The sequence below is a fragment of the Pseudoliparis swirei genome, chromosome 24, assembly GCF_029220125.1.
Source record: "Pseudoliparis swirei isolate HS2019 ecotype Mariana Trench chromosome 24, NWPU_hadal_v1, whole genome shotgun sequence".
Taxonomy (NCBI): domain Eukaryota; kingdom Metazoa; phylum Chordata; class Actinopteri; order Perciformes; family Liparidae; genus Pseudoliparis; species Pseudoliparis swirei.
In genome coordinates, this window is record NC_079411.1 from 24,244,186 (window position 1) to 24,263,504 (window position 19,319).

The 19,319-nt window shown below is 39.9% G+C and overlaps 1 protein-coding gene across 1 annotated transcript; it reads right to left on the minus strand.

The window, feature by feature from the left end:
- Positions 1 to 11,132: 11,132 nt before the first annotated feature.
- LOC130190393 (CMRF35-like molecule 9) lies at positions 11,133 to 14,880 on the minus strand. The gene is given in 7 exon segments (XM_056409787.1): positions 11,133 to 12,206; positions 13,546 to 13,589; positions 13,681 to 13,779; positions 14,045 to 14,188; positions 14,288 to 14,532; positions 14,534 to 14,621; positions 14,831 to 14,880. Coding segments are annotated over 7 exon segments (915 nt in total). The 5' UTR covers positions 14,868 to 14,880; the 3' UTR covers positions 11,133 to 11,948.
- Positions 14,881 to 19,319: the final 4,439 nt, after the last annotated feature.

Here is a 19,319-nt window from a genome sequence, read left to right on the forward strand (position 1 = left end):
CAGAGGGGGAGGTGTTTGGGAGGTGTGATGTGTGGAGGAGACAGGAGAGGGCTGTGAACTCATTTCTTATCTATTTTTGTTCTATTTTCATGCTCTCAAATTCAAACAAAGATGAGCCATAGGTGGCTTCATCGTCGCTGCAGAAATAATGTTCAACGGTGACATGAAAGGTGAATTTAAATGATTATATCACCTTACACGTTGGGATGCCAAACCTTTTGCCATGTCGGAAAAAAACAACATTTTGCTTAGCTGCTCCAAACAGTGTAATGTTTATGTTTTAAAGCTTCCCCACCATCTGCTGCCAACAACAGAGCTAATAGAGGGGCAACAGTGAACCAAAACCCCAAAATTAAAGTTGCCACAACTCCCATCTATATAATTAGTAAAAAATAAGATTAGTTCTTATAAAATAACTTAAGCATATCGAGCGCATTTAAGGAAAACTAAGGTGTATTTATTCAATGTGTTGCATCGAGTAGTTGCAACTGCTTAGCGAGATTGTGTTCCCATCGTCTGGTCCTTGCTGAAACAAAACGTCATCTAGTTTGAGTTTGAAGATCAAAAGAATCAAATATGAGTGGTCAATCACATTTATCAGGATTTTGCAAAAAACTAGACACTAATCTATCGTCTCAAGGTTGCAAAGTCAAGTTGGGACAAAACATATTTCAGGTGGTCTCACTTGAATATAAATAGATCCAATGTAAAGCATGCGTTGCAGGATAAAGGATGTAAACAGATAAAGGTAAACAACTCTGTCTTTATTGCAGAGGATGTTCTTTGGGTGCCTTTGGTCGATAGTATAGACCAAAAGCAAGATGACTGCTAATGAACCGAAGATGAAAACACAAATGGCTTTTCATTCATTACTAGAGGATGTACTTGAAATGTAGCCGGCAAAATTTATTCAAACTCCACAGGATATACCTTAAAGTCATTACACATCCATACACATGCACAGATAATTGGTATTCAATTGCTACAGGTACGTAACTGCGTTACCTGTGCCACAGAGCAAGTTCTAACTGCATTATAACCCATGGACGGAGGCACAAACAAACCCCATGGAAGAGAGTGATTAAATAAAAAGAAACAGTTTTAATATCACCTTCTGCTATTGCTTCGATGCCTCAGACAAAGGGGCTTGACTGGCACAACAGGAAGACACCCCGAGGGCTGTTTGCTATTTTGTGTTCTCTATATTCTCCTGCAGAGAGAAATGTTACAATGTATCCCGCCTCCACCTGGAAGGAGTCATGGGGCAACCAAGTCTGTGCAGATATTACAATGAAATTGGCATTTTTGTGACAGAGTGGACAGGTAATTACATTTTCCAACCGAGGTGACATTTTACCAAAGGGGTAGTTATAGCCTAATTAGAGTAACAAAGAGACAGCAAATACAAATACACTACCGTTCAAAAGTTTGGGGTCACTTAGAAATGTCTTTATTTTTCAAAGAAAAGCACTGTTTTTTCAATAAAGATAACATTAATCAAAAATACACACTATACATTGTTAATGTGGTAAATGACTATTCTAGGTGGAAACGTCTGGTTTCTAATGAAATATCTCCATAGGTGTATAGAGGCCCATTTCCATCAACTATCACTCCAGTGTTCTAATGGTACATTGTGTTTGCTAATCGCCTTAGAAGACTAATATCTGATTAGAAAACCCTTGTGCAATTATGTTAGCACAGCTGAAAACAGTTATGCTGGTGATATAAGCTATACAACTGGCCTTCCTTTGAGCTTGAAGTTTGAAGAACAAAATTAATACTTCAAATATTTATCATTATTTCTAACCTTGTCAATGTCTTGACTATATGTTCTATGAAATGTTCAATTCATTTGATAAATAAAAGTGTGAGTTTTCATGGAAGACACGAAATTGTCTGGGTGACCCCACACTTTTGAACGGTAGTATAAATACTCAGGGTTCTTCCATGATTGCTTATTTTCTGTTTTTCTTCCAACTGGTAAAATATCAGTCGCATCAAAGTGCGGTCATGTTTGACATTTTGGGTTTGCATGAAATAAGTGTGCAAAACACACGTGTATGTATAGTTTATACAATATGTGCATAAGGGCACACATGTTCAGTGGCATGGACACTGATAAGTTAGAAGTATCGATAAACATGTTTAACAAGACCAAATGAATGAATAAGTCGGACCGTTAAACAAGTTAATAATAAAAAATCACCTGCAATATCAATCAAATTAATAACAGAAGCTTAAATGTTTTATATGGCACGAGGTGAAGAAATGAACCCAATAACCTGTAATTACTATAAGGTCTTTGGCAGGTTATCGGGACAATATTTGTAAGAACAGGTATGAATTCAGTGAAATCCATAGTAATGAAAAGGGCATGAACAGCAAACAGTTAGCAAAACAAAAAAAACATTTAAAAAAATAATACAGAATCTCATCATGTGTCATCTGCTTTTGTACTATATTAGAGCCAACGGATATTTGTTTCCATGCATCGGCAAGTTGGTACCAAATAGTTTTTGGGTAGGAGTCTACGGACTCTGAAGATCACAAATTTACGAGACGGAGCACAGATGTCTGATGATTTAAAAGTACGACAATACGCATAAACAATTACTCCGCTTGTTTCATTTAAAATGTTCAGCACTGACAGGACGAGGCGATGGAGCACAGCGGTCAAGCTGCCTTGCAGTCGCAGTAACTACGACAGAAGCGCTCTGTGCGGTCAGCAGCTGCGAGGGCCGAGCAGGCAGTAAGTGTTGATATCAGGATTTAAACTACCGGCCAGTTCAGGAGCCCACGAATGGTACATAATGATACTGAATCGGCATATTACAGCCAACTTTTAAAAATTCACTGCTGTTGCTGTGTTGGTCCTTGCCTCTTATCGCAGCTTGTTCTTGGCATGAATAATTAATTACTTGCAACCGTCCAAGTGAATAAAATGTAGCCAGAGCAAGTTTAATTTCCTTCATTGATCAAACTACTCCACGGCACAACATTTTAATGATAACATCAGCTGTTCGCACTGTTGTTTTTCTCACAATTAGTTGACACTGACACACACAGACACACACCCACACACACACACACACACATATATATATATATATATATATACTGTATTTACACTCTAGCATCATTCTTTAGTGTCTCCACTCAGTACATTTATTTTGTGTCGAAGCTTTAGAGAACCTCCCGCTGTTTCCTACGATATCTCAGGACTTTTCTCTCAGCATTTATTTCCACCAGTATAAGCAGCTTTTCTGTGAGTCATCATTTCGGGGACAGCCGTACATGAAATAGAAGAGGTAACTACTGACTTGTAAAAAAGTTCTGTTCTGACAGTGATAAAAGTAATTGCACACATATAATATGATGAATTTTACATGTAGGCCGTGGAGAGAAGAGGTCCTCATTTGACCAAAAGGTTGGTGCTTTGATGCCTTGCAGTCCCCGTGTTGAAGTGTCTCGGGGAGAGACACTGAATCCCAGTTGCTCCCCAGGCGTGTACCAGCAGCAGCCCAGTGCGCCTATATGCTTGGGATGGGTTGAATGGAGAGGTCAAATGTCATATATGTACAGTATGTATATGCCAACATAAAGTCACAAAGAAACACAAAGAAAGCCCGGGAGGAGGATATGGTTTAGGACGAAGGGGAAGGATAAGTAAAGGAAGTACATTTGATATATCATCACACTTATTATAATCATAGCCAGATCATTGCATTTTATAATCAATAAAGGGTTAAGTGAAAAAAAGATCTAAATTGTCTTCAGAATCACAACAAAATACATTACCATTCACACCAGAGAGACCATCGTATGAAGCAGGAATAAAAACACAATTTAAACTCGTCTTGTCTGGTCGTGTGACGTATTAACACACAGAGGTGCGTTTTAAACATGTCTAAATAAAAAAAATATTGACAAAAAATGAACACTTCATTCATAAGAGAGAACTCAAAGTCATGACTCGCAAGTCAAAATGACAGTCCACTCAAGGAATCAAACCACTACGCTGTTACTTTTAAACACTGCATTGTTAATGTTAAACAACAAGTTGCGTTTCTTTCATATACGCTTATTGGAAGGCTAGAACTATGGGTTCATTTCACAAAGTTCATGAGGCATCAGGAAGTTCTTATTTTGCCGGGACAATGAGTCAATCACCAACATGAGGACACCTGCAGCTTATGCAGCACCCGGAACCGCCTCGAATCATTACCTTGCACAAAGTGGCACATTATCACGAGGGAGAAGGCGCACAAGGATTTTCCTTCGGTGAAGTTGAAGTGAACCCAATCGGGCTTTGATAGCTGCTAATAACAGCATTTGAACTTGAGAAAGGGATTGAGGGAGGGATGTGCTTTCACGATGTCAAATCACAGATTCCAGGATCGGTGTGCCAGAATAACCCATTGTGAGAGTTGTATACTTGGCTAATAGATTCGCAGAATCCAGGGTGGCCAGGAAAGGTAATTGGATAATATGACTTTGAAAGTAGCTGGAATCGGCTAACGTAAGAAGTGCAACTCATGTCATCCAGATTGAAATTGTTAGTTTTGACTTTAGAGGCATGGGCAGGGGGCAGACCCTTATTAGTTTAAGGCACTTTAGAACCCTACAGGTGTGCTTATAATCTGGTCAATTTGATTTCAGAGATTGGAAAGGTTTTTAATTGGTTGAAGTCCTTTTCCTTTTCAAGAACAGTACTAGAATATCGACCATTCCTTTGTGATGAATGTGGGAAGGAAGCTTTCTTGTCCACTGTAACACCGATTCCACAGTCTTAGTTTCGTTGGGTCAAATTGTGATTCGTCCAAATGTTGACTAAAGTCAACGCCTGTATCATCGCTCATGGAAAGAACACATTTAAAATCGCACAGCGCTCTCACCGATTAAAAAAGGAGGTGCAGTTCGTAATTGCTGTGATCTCGGAACACGGCGCTGGAACACTGGACAATCATGTATGTTGAAAACAAGGCAACCTTTCAGCCAGATTATCCAAACCATTGAATTGAAATGAACATTTTATGTTTGGAAGTTAAACCGAAAATGTGCACGGACTTCTCGGATGGTTCTGTGTTCCACTACAAACGGCTCACACACAAGGAGTGCTACCACGTATATTAAAGTTTGTGAAACAAACTGTCCCCTCAGTGCTGTGAACAGTTTGAGTCAGAAGTATATCATGACAAGTCACGACTCTCCCTTAGGCTGTATATCAAATAGGAAGCAGTGTTCATGTTTTAAAGTGTTTCTAATTATTACTGGAGAAAAGCACGCTGGGGATGCACACTGTGTCATGGAGGAGAGCGGAGGAGTTTATTCCAATGGACTAATTTTACTGAGATTTGTGGAGGAAGTAAATAACAGAGCGAGGTACACACAAACACGTATTGAACATACTAATTTATCCTACAAATGTTAAACTTTATGTCCGGATTACAATTAATGAGACACAAACTTCCTGTTAACAAAACACTAGGCTTCTTTAAGAATAATTTATTTTTTAAGTTTAAACATATTTCTATGATTGACACGTTAATCAAGAAGTCCAAGAATGAAGACGGTTTTATCTTTTATATCTTTTATATCGTTTATATCTGCACTCACTCTAATATCATATATTACTATTACAAGCACCGTCTGGGTACTGTGTTTCCAGACTAAATGTCATGAAACTATTGATTCGCTGTTTGAATACTGACTTTTCTATCTTGGTTAAAAATGGCAATTTAGAAATAGGTCTTCAAATTTCTCTAAATTGAAGAATGAAAATTATAATTTTTTTAAGTGGCTTGGCTATAGTTGCCTTTAATTTTTTTTAAATCCCGAAGTAAAAAGTGGGAATGGTATCCAATATGCTCGTGGAGGACTTCAACTTTGGATGATGTTATTACTGTTTTCCCCTTAACTCTTTTTACAAAATGTATTCTGATTCCCCCAAGATGCTCTTGAATTAGTTGATTTTCAACATTTTATTCAACGCGATACTGCTCTAATTTGTCATGGTGTATGGTGTGACATGGTATGTTTGTTGCAGCAGCTGGAGAGGATGTAAAAGGCGATCGAGGGTTGACAATACATTGTGTAAAAGTGATAACACCTGTGTGCAGGACCTTTTTCAAAATATGCCTTGCAGTGGCAACTGTCCACAATCTGCTGAAAGTTGTGAGTGTGTGACAGGTAGAGAGGTAGAGGTAGTGAGAGAGAGAGAGAGAGAGAGAGAGTGAGAAGAGAGAGAACAAACGAACACTCAACTTTCGGAATCACCTACATACAAAGTACAAGTAATCCTTCATTGCTTTCTTTCACTGTAGTTATTTCTGTCATATTTTTATTATTATTTTCCATGTGAATTGTATATTTTTTGCATGTCTTGGTGCTTTGGCAATATTGCAACATCCATGTCAATAAAGCCTATTGAATCGAATTGCAAATAGAGAGAGAGGGGTGGGGGGGAAGCTAATCCTTTTCACTTAGCAGCGGAGTGTCATTGACTGTCATTGACAACAGAGTAGATACTCCAGGCCACATGCTTCCCCTGATGCTACACAACAACTACAACAACAATAACGTCAACATCAAGCTGCTCTCACTGTCTGAGCCGAACAAGAACAGCTACTGGAGGGCATTCCCGCTGCCAAGGTGACTTCTGCTGGCTGGCTGGCTGGCTGTGTGTGTGTGTGTGTGTGTATGTGTGTGTGCATGTGTGTGTGTGAGAGAGTGTAAAGGTGCGTTCACACAAATTGCGTCGCCCAAAACGCATGAGTTTACTCGCCGGACCATTTACCATGTTCACGATGAAGCTCCGTGAGGGGCGGGGCTTATCTCCACAAACGTCTGAAAGACTTCCGCTTCCAGCGCTACGAGAGCGGAACATCTAAACGCTGTTATTGTGTTCATAACATTATTGTCCTTCTTGTTCTGATTCAACAGCGGCGGGACAGCGATGAAGCGCGGAGCAACTGTTAATATTAATCTGAATTATTGAATTGGACTGTCATGTCCAGGTCCCTTCAAACCTCAGAATAAACAACACATAGCTCTCCTGCAGGTTTCTTCCCTTTTTTCCCCCCCTGAAGGGTTATTTGGGAGTTTTTCCTGGTCCGATGTGAGGTTTTGGGGCAGGGATGTCTATGTACAGATTGTAAGAGACAAATTTGTAATTTGTGAAATTGGGCTATACAAATAAACTGAATTGAAACTGAATTGAATAGCAGCTGAAGTATGTGCCAATACGTATTATGTCTGCCATGTCGAAGGTTAGCTACTCCGCCTCACCCAAAGCAACACACACACACACACACACACACACACACACACACACACACACACACACACACACACACACACACACACACACACACATCATGTTGTTACAATGAGAGAGGGGGACGAGGGCCCCCCTCCTGTGAGAAAAGGTGCGTTCACACCAAAAGCAAAACTATTTTTTCGCGCGACCGAATCCCATGAAAAGTCAACGTACAGACGCGTGTGGCTGCGATAGACGCGATATCTTCCCGGGCGGCACGTTTGGGGCGACGCGATGTGGGCGACGCGTTTTCAGCGGCACAATTTTCGCCCCGAGTCGAAATATTTCAACTTTGAGGCGGTCATCTCGCAACTCGGGCCAATCAGCTCTTGAGTTCCGCTTTCGTAGCGCTGGAAGCGGAAGTCTTTCAGAGGTAACAGTAACTTCATCGGTGAAAGTGACCGAGCTGAGTGAGCCTACGGGTGATGTCATGAACCCAAACACGAGGTCGTTAGTGTGTGAGACGTCCACAACAAGTATAAAGCAGAACTAGTGGTTAGTTATTCTGGTGGATGAAGGAAATGATAACGGTCTTTACTGAGACGAGACACGGAGATAAGCTCCGCCCCTCGCGGAGCGTCTCGACGCTTATGGCCTGAACACCACGCGTTTTGGGCGACGCGAAAAATCGCTTTGCTTTTGGTGTGAACGCACCTTAAGAAGCAGACGAGCAGATCCGAGGTCAGGACGACATCACGGAATGTGGGTGCTTGAAGAGCCGGACTTGTTTTGGGAAAGGCAGAGTCGTTTTGTATTTTGACTAGGGCTGGGCACGTTAACGCGTTAATCGTGCGTTAACGCAGCACTTAATTAACGCCGACAATTATTTTATCGCGCATTAACGCATGTGTTTAAAAAAAATTTTTTTTTTAAATATATATATATATTTTTTTATAATAATTTTTTTAGACAAAAGACAATACATAGACATAACACCTAGAGGACTATAAACAATGCAGACGACAAAACAATGGACATAACATCATAAAGTCAGAGTATTTGTGGGGGAAAAAGAATCTCAACAAATGACGGCAGGTATGAGACGCCCTCAAGACACACGTCACACGGAGAATACACGAGCTGGATGAAAGGAGAGGACTGCAAAGCGACAGCTTCACAACGTGCACCCTGTTGCTCTCACTGGGGACGACTGGACATCGGGTGACCAGACGCCCAGTTTTCCCGGACATGTCCTGCTTTTGAGCCCTAAAAATGCGTCCGCAGGGATTCCAAAACGTCCGGGATTTTGCTTCGTCGGATATTTGTTTTTCTGGGTTTCATAAACTCGTATTTATCCCTGACAAGTTTTGGAAATGGTATCTCCTTCTTACGTGAGCTCTGACGGTTTAGAGGACAGTCATTGGTCGACCGATCTCAGGGTTGCCAGATACACGATAATTATCCTCCAAATACAACCATTTTGAGCCTTTGGTACGATACTTCACCATCTCCAATCTGGCAACACGGAGCACCTCGCCGCCTCCACTAGTTCATTGTTGTTTGTGCGGCATGCTATACACTACAACCAGCGTCGCCGCTCCCATAGCGCACTACGCGCTGTGCGGAGGGCACCACGTCCTGAGGGGGCTCCACAAAATAGGCAGCTAAAAAATCCTCATAGTTATAATAATTATAATGCCGATATTATTTCAGTCTAGAAATATTAGGCACCTTTTAGGCATGTATATCACAAAACAGGCAGAACAAGAGAGATGTTTAATCTCAGCCCCCAGACGAAGAAGTCCTCAGCCCCAGACAGACGTTGTCCTTTTTTTCACAAACTCAAATCTGGTCACCCTACTGGACATCACTCTGTAACCACAATGACCTCGGAGTGACTGTGCATTATATTGATGAGAAGTGGGCGCTGCATTCACATGCCCTGACTGATGAACACAGAGGAGACACATGATGCTGAAACGTGCGCGGGACACTTTACTGAAGTTGCACAGCAGTGGAATGTGACAAATAAAGTCACCACACTGAGCAGATAGAGCACCAAAGATGATCGCTGCTGCGAGACGACTGCCTTTGATCATGACCCTGCTTCAGTCTCCAGCGCTCTGTCACAGTGTCTCTGCATAACAGTGCATTTGACAATGTCCTGACAGATTTTATGGCACTTTAGTTCATATGGCAGAACATTTAAAATAAGTGTCAAGTTCTAGGAATTGACAAACTGCACTGAAAGTGTTTTCTGGTGTCTCACTCTAACAGGGACAACACATGTTATGGCACTTTCATTCATATGGCAGAACATTTCAAATAGAAGTGCGCTATACACTACTTTTGAATGAGTTATTGGATTTTGCGTATACAAATGCGATTAATCGCGCTTAAAAATTTTAATCGTTGCCCAGCCCTAGTTTTGACATGTGCTGACTGAAAAGGAGCCCCGCTGTAATTGCAATCGCATCGAGCTTGTATTTTACGTGTGATCAGAGAATAAATCCTCCCGTTGGAAAGGAGAGAACGAGAGAAGGTCGTTGGCTGATTAATTACTTTATCAGACATCCAATTTTGGAAAAACGCGACACAACTCAAGAGCTGATTGGCCCGAGTTGCGAAATGATCGCTTCAAAGTTGAAATATTTCAACTAGCGGCGACAATTGCGCCGCTCAAAACACGCCGCTGTAATTGCGTTGTCCACATCGCATCGCCCCAAACGCGCCGCCGGAAAAATTTTGCGTCTGTACGTTGACTTTTCATGGGATTCGGTCGCGCGAAAAAATCTCGTCGCTTTTGGTGTGAACGCACCTTTAGGGTTGTATAATGGGGAAGCAAGTTTATTATAGAACATAGGCAGATATAGATTTATATCATTTCAATAAAGATGAATTCCTTGATTTGTTTTATGACTTATTCGTTCATAATTTGCTGCACTTATATTTTGCAACAATCCCATAACAAAAAAAGACAACCTATTAGCTACAAGCTGGATGCATCTAGCTAAATGTGTCAAGCTGTATATATAGTATTGTATATAAATGGCTTTTCTTCTCTAAAGGTAGTGTCAAACAAACCATGGCGCTTAAACTTAGCAAACTGTGGCTGATATCGCAAATCAGAATTTCTTTATCATGTCTCCAACTTCTGCTGTGTTACTATTCTCAGTCACCCAGAGTAACTTCACCGTACACATTTCAGTCCAATTGTAAAGCAAATTTTACAAGAATTTCCATAAAATCTGCTTTCAGCTGGGGGTTCTGTAGTAGGGTCTCATAAAACCACGACAGAAGGAAATCGAGGGTCACAGGAAAAAACAAACCTTAAACTGGGGAGGACAACATAGAAAATGCAATGGAAATACAGAATTTCTGTTTGTTTTATGTATTCATTTGAGAAACGTTACAGATGTACCTCACAGCCTGTTGGCTTCACCGATGTGCACAATGCCTATCAACCAGTGGAGCGACTGCAGCTCAGTGGCCGTCCCTCAATCAGAAGAATCAGAGGTTCAATCCCCGCCTCCTCTAGTCCGTGCCCTCGGGCAAGACACTTAACCCCAAATTGCTCCCGAAGGCTGTGCTATGAATGTTTAGCTAATCCTGATGGGCAGGTGGCACCTTGCATGGTAGCCCCTCCCATCAGTGTGCGAATGTGTGTGAATGATGACATGAAGTGTCAAGGTCCATTTACCATCACGGTATGGCACTTAGATGAACTCTTCGCTTCATTTAATTTAGGCTAATTATTTAGACAAATTTCCCCTTGGGGATTAATAAAGTATATATCTATCTATCTATCTATCTATCTATCTAATCTTTAAAATGAAAGTTTTCACAGATAAAAAAAGAAACAATTCTTCACTGAATTATTCTTTTAATCATTTTATTTGTATATCATCCTTATAAGGGATTAAAAAAAGATCAAAGCAAATAATTACTTTTAGCTTCACATACATACCACGGGTAACGTATCTATGCAAACCACACACGTTAACTAAGGGTTCACAAATAACACAAAGAGCCAGTTCTGCTTTAATACAACATAATAAAATAATAAGACACCTGTTTAGGGCTAACTCATGTAGATACACACAAATAACTTTACATTAAATACATCTGAGGATTAATGATATTAAAAAGAGTAACATGGGCTGCCGGAGCCTCACATTTGAATAGTAATGGATCTGAAGGTCCAGTGTGAGTTGTGAAAGTAGAGCAGGTGCTTTAATACTTCCTCTGACGGTTCAGATACAGAAGAAGCCGCTTCGCTGATCCACTTATTAAGAATCATGGTAGCAGATACACCACAGCTGTTACTGGCAGGGTGCATCAATTTCCTGTTGGTGATTTGTGTATATGTGTTTATGTGTAAGTGTGTCTACACAAGCAGAAATAACTTGAGACACATAAAAAAAAAGGAAGGGCACTTCTGTTGCATTTCCATGAGACTAAGTCTGTTCCTCTCTTTTGTTTGAGTGCCGTTGGCTAACATGATGCCAAATTCATAAAGTAATGGAGTCATAAAGCAGACCATGGTCATCAGACATAGTGACAGGATAGAGGGCAGCGATATTGTGTCTGGATATTAACATAATTGTATCCTTCCCTTTCCTTCTCTTTCCTTTCCTGTCTCGTATTATATGATAGCTCTTTTCATAGAACAATATAATTAAAATGATCAAGAAAGTGTTGTATGCATTTCGACCACAGTAGCTTCAGGTTGCTCACGGTAGCTGGCCAGAGAGTAGATAGACTCATTTTCAACGGGTACAGTTTGCTTTTTGGGAAGTTGAGCAACAGAGTACAGGAAGTCATTTGTGACGTCGCTGTTACGGCTCTCAGCTGCTACTCCTGTGCCTTGGTGGTGGGAATAGTTAGCATAGAGGACGTCTGGGTCAGTCTGGTCTCCAGGTCTTATTTCATCGTAATGCACATCCTTGAAATAGAAAACAGAAAAACAAAGTTCCACACAACTGAAACAAGATGGCAAGCACATAAAAGTCCGTAACAGTCAATCACATTTGAAATCTTTCTTAATATCACTAATATTGGGACACAATAATATGTAAAGAAATGTTGTAAAAAATAAATTCCACACAGTTAATGAAAGGCAATTTGTTATTGACAGTGTAAGTCTGATCTCCAGTTAGAGTATTTTCTGAGCTTTCACACTTTAACACATAAGGCTGCTTGAGTAGCCATATTGAAAGCAGTTTTATGTGCTGAAAACAGATCCAGGGTATCATTTATAAACCAGTGCGTAGGGTTTCCACTTAATGTTTGCATGCGTGCAAAAGAGGAAATGCACGAACACCAACACATATTCAGATTTCTAAAATCGTGTGCGCCTGTGAGCTATTTCCTTTTATAAATCACAAATCCACCTGTAAATGTGCGTAGCTGGTTCAGCTTCCCATCACACACACATTCAACCATCTATGGTAAATGATACGTTGGTATCCACCACCCTGGATATAATTTTGGAAAAGGTCATTTGATTGGTGATCACAAATGATTTATGTTTTCTTATGGCATTATGATTATGACGGATGATGAGGATATGAAGTGATCGTACGAGAGCTGCCACTGGTTTTAGTTCCAGACGTTGCTGTTCTGCAGTTTTCTAATGGCCTTATACAGCGGAGGAATATTTCATCAGCTTCTCCAGAGGACCACGTTCTGTAATAATTCAAATGTGCTGACAGTTATTTACGCAACGGTTATAAATGAGACCTCATGTCATTCTAATTTTATGCTCAGCTTTGTGTCGAATCAATGATAAAAGAATTCAGATAATCATACAGCTTTCTTTCTTTTGTATCAAATAATACAAATAATACAAATAATAATTATTATTTTTGGAAGAAAAGTCCAAAGTTAGGGAGAAAGGAAATCAACATATTCCAACACATTATTTATTAAAATCTCTTTTCATTTTTCCTTAAGTCTGATACCTTATGGCTGCTGGGCTTATGTGAGAAATAGATGGCTCGTCTCGTACTTATAAATAAGCTTTAAAAAGGTTAGTGTTGTGTTTCTGTGTGTCAATTAACTTTTTTTAAAACGTTTTTTAAGGACCAGATATTCCAGGTGTTTTTGTGTTCATCTCAGCATTGTAAAAGTGTCCTTAGAGGCATTAAAGTTAGAAATTAGAAAAGCTGAAGGAGAAAATGCCAGAGCCTCACCAAAAGGAAAAGTATTTGAAAGTACTTCAAGCCGTTGGACAGCCAATAGAAACCATTCACCCTCCACATGGTTTTAGAACCACAACTGACCTCTTGTGCGTCTTCTTGTTGCCCATCAGCACTTGACACAGCTTCTATAAACATAGAGGACATCATGTGTTAACATGTCTGGTGGAGGCTTATAGCCACATGTTTATAAGCTGTGCTTTGATCTTAGGGCCTTACTCGTTTGATGTTTCATCATCTTGTGAACAAGCTTCAGTAAGACCATCAGTATGATTATTATGGCGATGACACCTGCAACCAAATATGGTACACTTCCTCCTCAGGACAGAGGAAGAGGAAGACAGATTGAAAAAAGCTTGATCACCTTATATTTAGTTGCATGAACTGCATTATTTTAATTTAAGGTGACAGGCACGAGGCTGGTACATTTTCACGAATGTATCTGAGCACATATTAACTATTGTCTGTGTATATATATTTATATATATGAATATTTGTGATTGGCAACTATAATTAACATTCACATATATGCAATAAATGCATTAAAATATGTTATATATGCAGTTCAGATGAGAGAACTCACTAGCAGATCCTTGTTTGTCTTTTGGTGCTGTTGTATTGAGGGTTGTGTATGACGAAGACATATCAGTCACACCTGAGCTGCTTGAAGACATCGTGGAACCAACAATGACTGTCTTTGGAGTTGTCTTGGGACTGGGGCTTTGAGCTGGAAATAACAGACACCATATAAGTAGAACAACAACTTGATATATTGAACATTTGGGAAAGTATTTTACTTATGAGAAAATTAAGAGCAAAAACTTACCATCCAAGACGTTAAGTTTTACCTCTATAAATGAATCAAAGACAACTCTCTCCAATCCACACTCGTATGTTTTTGAGTCTGACTTTAGGAGATTGGTGAAGGTCACCAATAAGCCTTCTTTATTGTTTTTCAACGTTATTCTGTTTTTGTAGTTTGCAGTTTTTCCATATGCTGCTTTGGCAATGATGTCATTGTCACTCGAGCATGGACTGTAACAAAAATACTTTACATTTTTTTTCAGAACCCCAAATGTTCCAGCCAGAGCATCGGATCGTCACACTTTGCCCAACATGACCGTTTATGTTGAGACGCTTCATCTCCACAATACTCAGAGCTACAGGTGGAAACAAAAGAAACATGTTTGCCATTGTCAGTGTCTATGTACATTTCATTTATTATTGGCCCATTTTTACTATTTGTGATGGCAAAACGTAACGGCTCATTTAGCTAAATAAAGAACAAGCATATTGTTGAACAGCTACAGCATTTATATACGAGCTACAGTTGGTGAAAATACAGAGAATACAGAAAAAGGCTACTCACTAGAAAGAAGACAAGAGAATGCAAACATTTGTATCATCGTGGAAATGACAAGAGAACAAGTGAAAGAATCATCAGCTCAGTCGACACAGTGTTAACCGCTCTCCTTCACTTCCCCTTCCTGTCATCAGTTGCAACTACTCCTCTTTCTTGAACACACACACACACACACACACACACACACACACAGACACACACACAAACACACACACACACTAATACTCACACTCACACACAAAGCATATGTATGCAGTGTAATGTGTAAGACTATGTTAGTGTGCAAATAACAATAACATAAACAATCTAAAATATTGTTTATTCAGACTTTAAACAGATAGCAAATACAAGTGCAATATGTAAATATAGAAAATCATGTTCATGGCTGCTGATTTGATACTTATCAGATCAAGACACATACAAAAAAGGCATTATTTCCCCCAAAAAGTATGTATTTCAAATTCAGAGCAAATATTAGCACGAGACAAAATATTTTGGTGTTTAGCGATTACATTTTTTTTTCCTTATCGTTATTTAAAACGGACCATGTACAGTTAAAACATAAATGTTTGTAGCTACAGCTAATTTGCATATGTATTCCCTTGACAGACCATAATAAATATGAAACAATAACAAACAGTACAGGATAAGACGCACCACAACAGTATATGTGGTATAAAGAACACAAAATACACACAATGCGAAGCTACAGTACAGACCATTAAAAGTAAATAATACCTACTATTAAAATAAGTAATAAAAACCAATTAAAAATAAGTAATACATACTATTAAAAGTAAGTAAAAAAACCCATTACAGTTTTTCTCGATTGATTACACACAAAAACTGGAACTTATAACACAATGACCACAACCTGTAACTCATGTGCCAACTCCCTAAACCAATTCTGCTAAACTATAAGCACAAGTATCTGCTTTAGACACAGATTTCAATTGTTAGCCACACTTTCTTCAAAATACAACACACAAGTATCTGCTTTAAACACAGATTTCAATTGTTAGCCACACTTTCTTCAAAACACTAAACACCATACTCTCTACTTTGCACACTTCATCAATGCCAAAACCTCCTTGTGTTTAGACAGAACACACTGCTATTCAATTGGCAAAACTTCCTTTTCCATGACTGTTGTGCAATTTGGAATCAAGGCTTTAGCAATATAAGGGCCACAGGTGACCTCCTGATTTGAAGAAGAATGGATGAAAACATGGAAGGTAGAGGAGACTAGAGAGGCAGAGGAGTAAGGGTAAGAAGACAAGGATGAGGACGAGGACGAGGAGGAGGATGAGGAAGAGGAGGAAGAGGTGGAAGAGGAGGAGGATGTTGATGAGGTCCTGTGGCCAGACAGGAACCGACGACAGGACGAAGACACATTTTTTTCATCCTTTTTTATTTACACTTTTCTTTCTTTTTTTGTTTACTGTTGTGGTCTATTTTCTATTGTTTATTCTGTGAAACAATTATAAAAAAGAAAGAAACATTTTTGCTGTATATTTGTGTGTTGTTTTATATTTTGAGTTAAAACACTATACATTTTCAATATTTTACAACAGGAGAAAGCGTACAGTACCACTGGACATGAAAAGGCATAATGCTCCTGATAAGGCCTTCATACTGGTGTTTTCCCATTTCATCGTAGTGTTTTCCATTGAGCACATCAGTGTTCAATCGATGCTTATAATGTCTACTCAAATAATGGGATGTGTTTGTCATTTGAAAACAAAATACCCTTTTGAGGTGACATAACACTGTTTTGAAAGCAAAGTTGCATTTTGCAGGAGATATAAAGGGTTTTGCATTTTGTGTGAGTGGTTTTGGGATTTGTGTTTAGAGTTTTGAGAAAACGAGGCATGCTTTCAAAAAATGTGTTTAAGCAATCGAGAAAAACTGTAAAAGTAAGTAATACGAGCAATAATAATTTTGCTCAATGAGTAAAATGCTGACCAGCTTTTAATTGATTTTTTGGATTATTTTTACGGTCACTAGCAATATTCAGGGTAAATGTGTGTAGGTCTTTCAAAAGGCTCGTGGATCTGATGGCATCCATGGCCGAGCTCTTAAAGCGTCTTTATACCAACTGGCAGAAGTCTCCACAGACATGTTCAACCTCTCACTGATCCGGTCGACCTGTGAGAACGCTGTGCAGTGACAACAGTTGAGACTGTATAACACAGATTTCACATGCTGAGGTTTTGCTTCACCGTCTGGTCCAGTTGGTGGCACATGCATAAATCCTGTTTGGCATTATCCACAGTTATATAATTAGTCTTTAAAGAAGTATAAAATGTGCATGCGTAGAAACCTCGGACCGTGTCCCAGAATTGTAATACCAACCGGTACAAATATGCAGCTGTCCACTAACATGGGATGCTCAACGTGTGTCCCAGGCTTTAATATATGTAGGCCACAGTGGAAAAGGTTTATCTTAGTCTTTCAAACTTCCGCTCGATGACCGTGATACAATGATCGTTCAAAGTTGTGACAGCGATGTGGGGACTTCCTTAACCATTCAGAGGGTGATGTAGATTTGGTCTTCGTCCCTCGTCAATGGGTGGAGCAATTGGTCGACTTCATCAGGTCCTGCACTTTTTGGAGCGAAACATGTTTGATTCATGTTATTAGACTAGTCCCAAATTAAATGAGTGAAATAAAATGCATTTTAATAGAATGTAATTGAAATTGAAAGCCATCGCATTTGGGAAATATATCAACAAAGCGCACAGATTTGCAAAATTGACCTTAAATGGCATTTAAGTTAGTCGCTGCAGGCTAGAGTTGTTTTAACCTTTCAACATTCTGCCATAATAGTGATGCTGCAGTGATCATTCAAAGTTATAACAGATGTGTGGGCTGCCATATACCCTTCCGGTGGGTGTGAGAGTGATGTAGACTTGGTCTTCGTCCCTCGTCAATGGGTTGAGCGATTGGTAGACTTCATCAGGATCTGCACCCTTGGGGAACACACTTGCAAATTAGACAGAGTAAATTGCATTGTACTTGAATTTGATTGAAATTAAGTTTTCAAAGTGCCCTTAAATGATTTTAAAGTTAGTAGAAAAAGTGTTAGGACCAAGAGCATCATGATACTCCATACAGCAGATACACAAAATGTCTTAACTGTCATCAGTAACAAGTTATTTTGTCCTCTGAAGATGTAAAGATATCATGAATACAAATATGATACCACTAAAAAGCCCATATACCTCTGCTCAGATTGTAAAAACTTATCAAAACTGTAAAGTAGATCAAATTAAAATGACTTAACTAATTTTATATTTTATATCTAAATGAAGATATCTGAATTGCCATCCCTGGCGATCAATTACGTTTTATCATCGATTATCATATCATATATTTCTCTAATCTTAAGATACAGATAGTGGAACATTCTGTATAAACCATGTGCAACTTATATTTACGTGGGAAGGGGGGTACGTCTCTTTCAGACCCCGTTGTGTGCCAACGCAGCGGTTATAAATGAGACCCCATGTCATCTAATTTTATGCCCAGCTTTGTGTTGTAGGATCGATCTCGGCGCAGCATGCGGAAACAAATGGTAGCCGGTAGAGCAGGTGTACTCGCAGCCCTTTTATTCTATGGTTTGCTTTGCAACTTTATAAGTCCGACAAACATCAAGTCAGTTTTGAAAACAGCTGTCATCAACCCACCCATAGTCTTCTGTAGTCATGGAGAAATATACGGAAATTACGCCGGTCTGTCAAACCAAGACGTGGTTACATTTGGATATGGAAAACACGCTTTGGCCGTATCGTTCATTTTTCCATCTCTGTATGAACGAGTGAAGAAACGCACGAAACCAGCAACTTTACTTCAGCTAAACCACAGTCTGATTATAACACTTTTCTTGCTGTTATCTGGAGATATCCACCCGTGCCCCGGTCCGCTGCACACTACACCAGTGAAGGAAGCCAACCCCAACGCAGAAGTTACATGGAACACAACGGTCTCACCTGGCGCTGGTTGGAGGGAGCTGCCTTCTCGGAGTGGAGGGGCTGTTGCAGCGGCCGATGGGCCATCGCTATTTTTCCAGACCGGGTTTTACGGTCGCCCGCTGGTCGATCCGCAGCTTGCCTTGGGGGGACTACTAGCGCTGGAGCCGAGCCTGGAGGCTAACGTGACGGCAGACAGCACCGCGGGTTTGTCGGATCCGTGCGGTTCGACATCTCCGATAAACGAGGCGGCCACTGCACTGACTGAGCCACGGCTTGCTTCGACTAACGATGACTTCTGCTCAGGTAGTCAACGTGGAATTGGAACGATTAACCAAAACGTAAACAAGAAACTGCTAAATCCCGCGATCTCAAAGAACAGGAAGTGGGCTGTCTTCCGAACTGTCAATCATTCAAGAACAGTGTGGGATCCTAGAGTTAAGCCAAAAGGTCTCCTAGGTGGGCATCTAAACATAAGAAGTATTCAATCTAAAAGTGATCAAGTCCATCATCTTTTGCTTGAT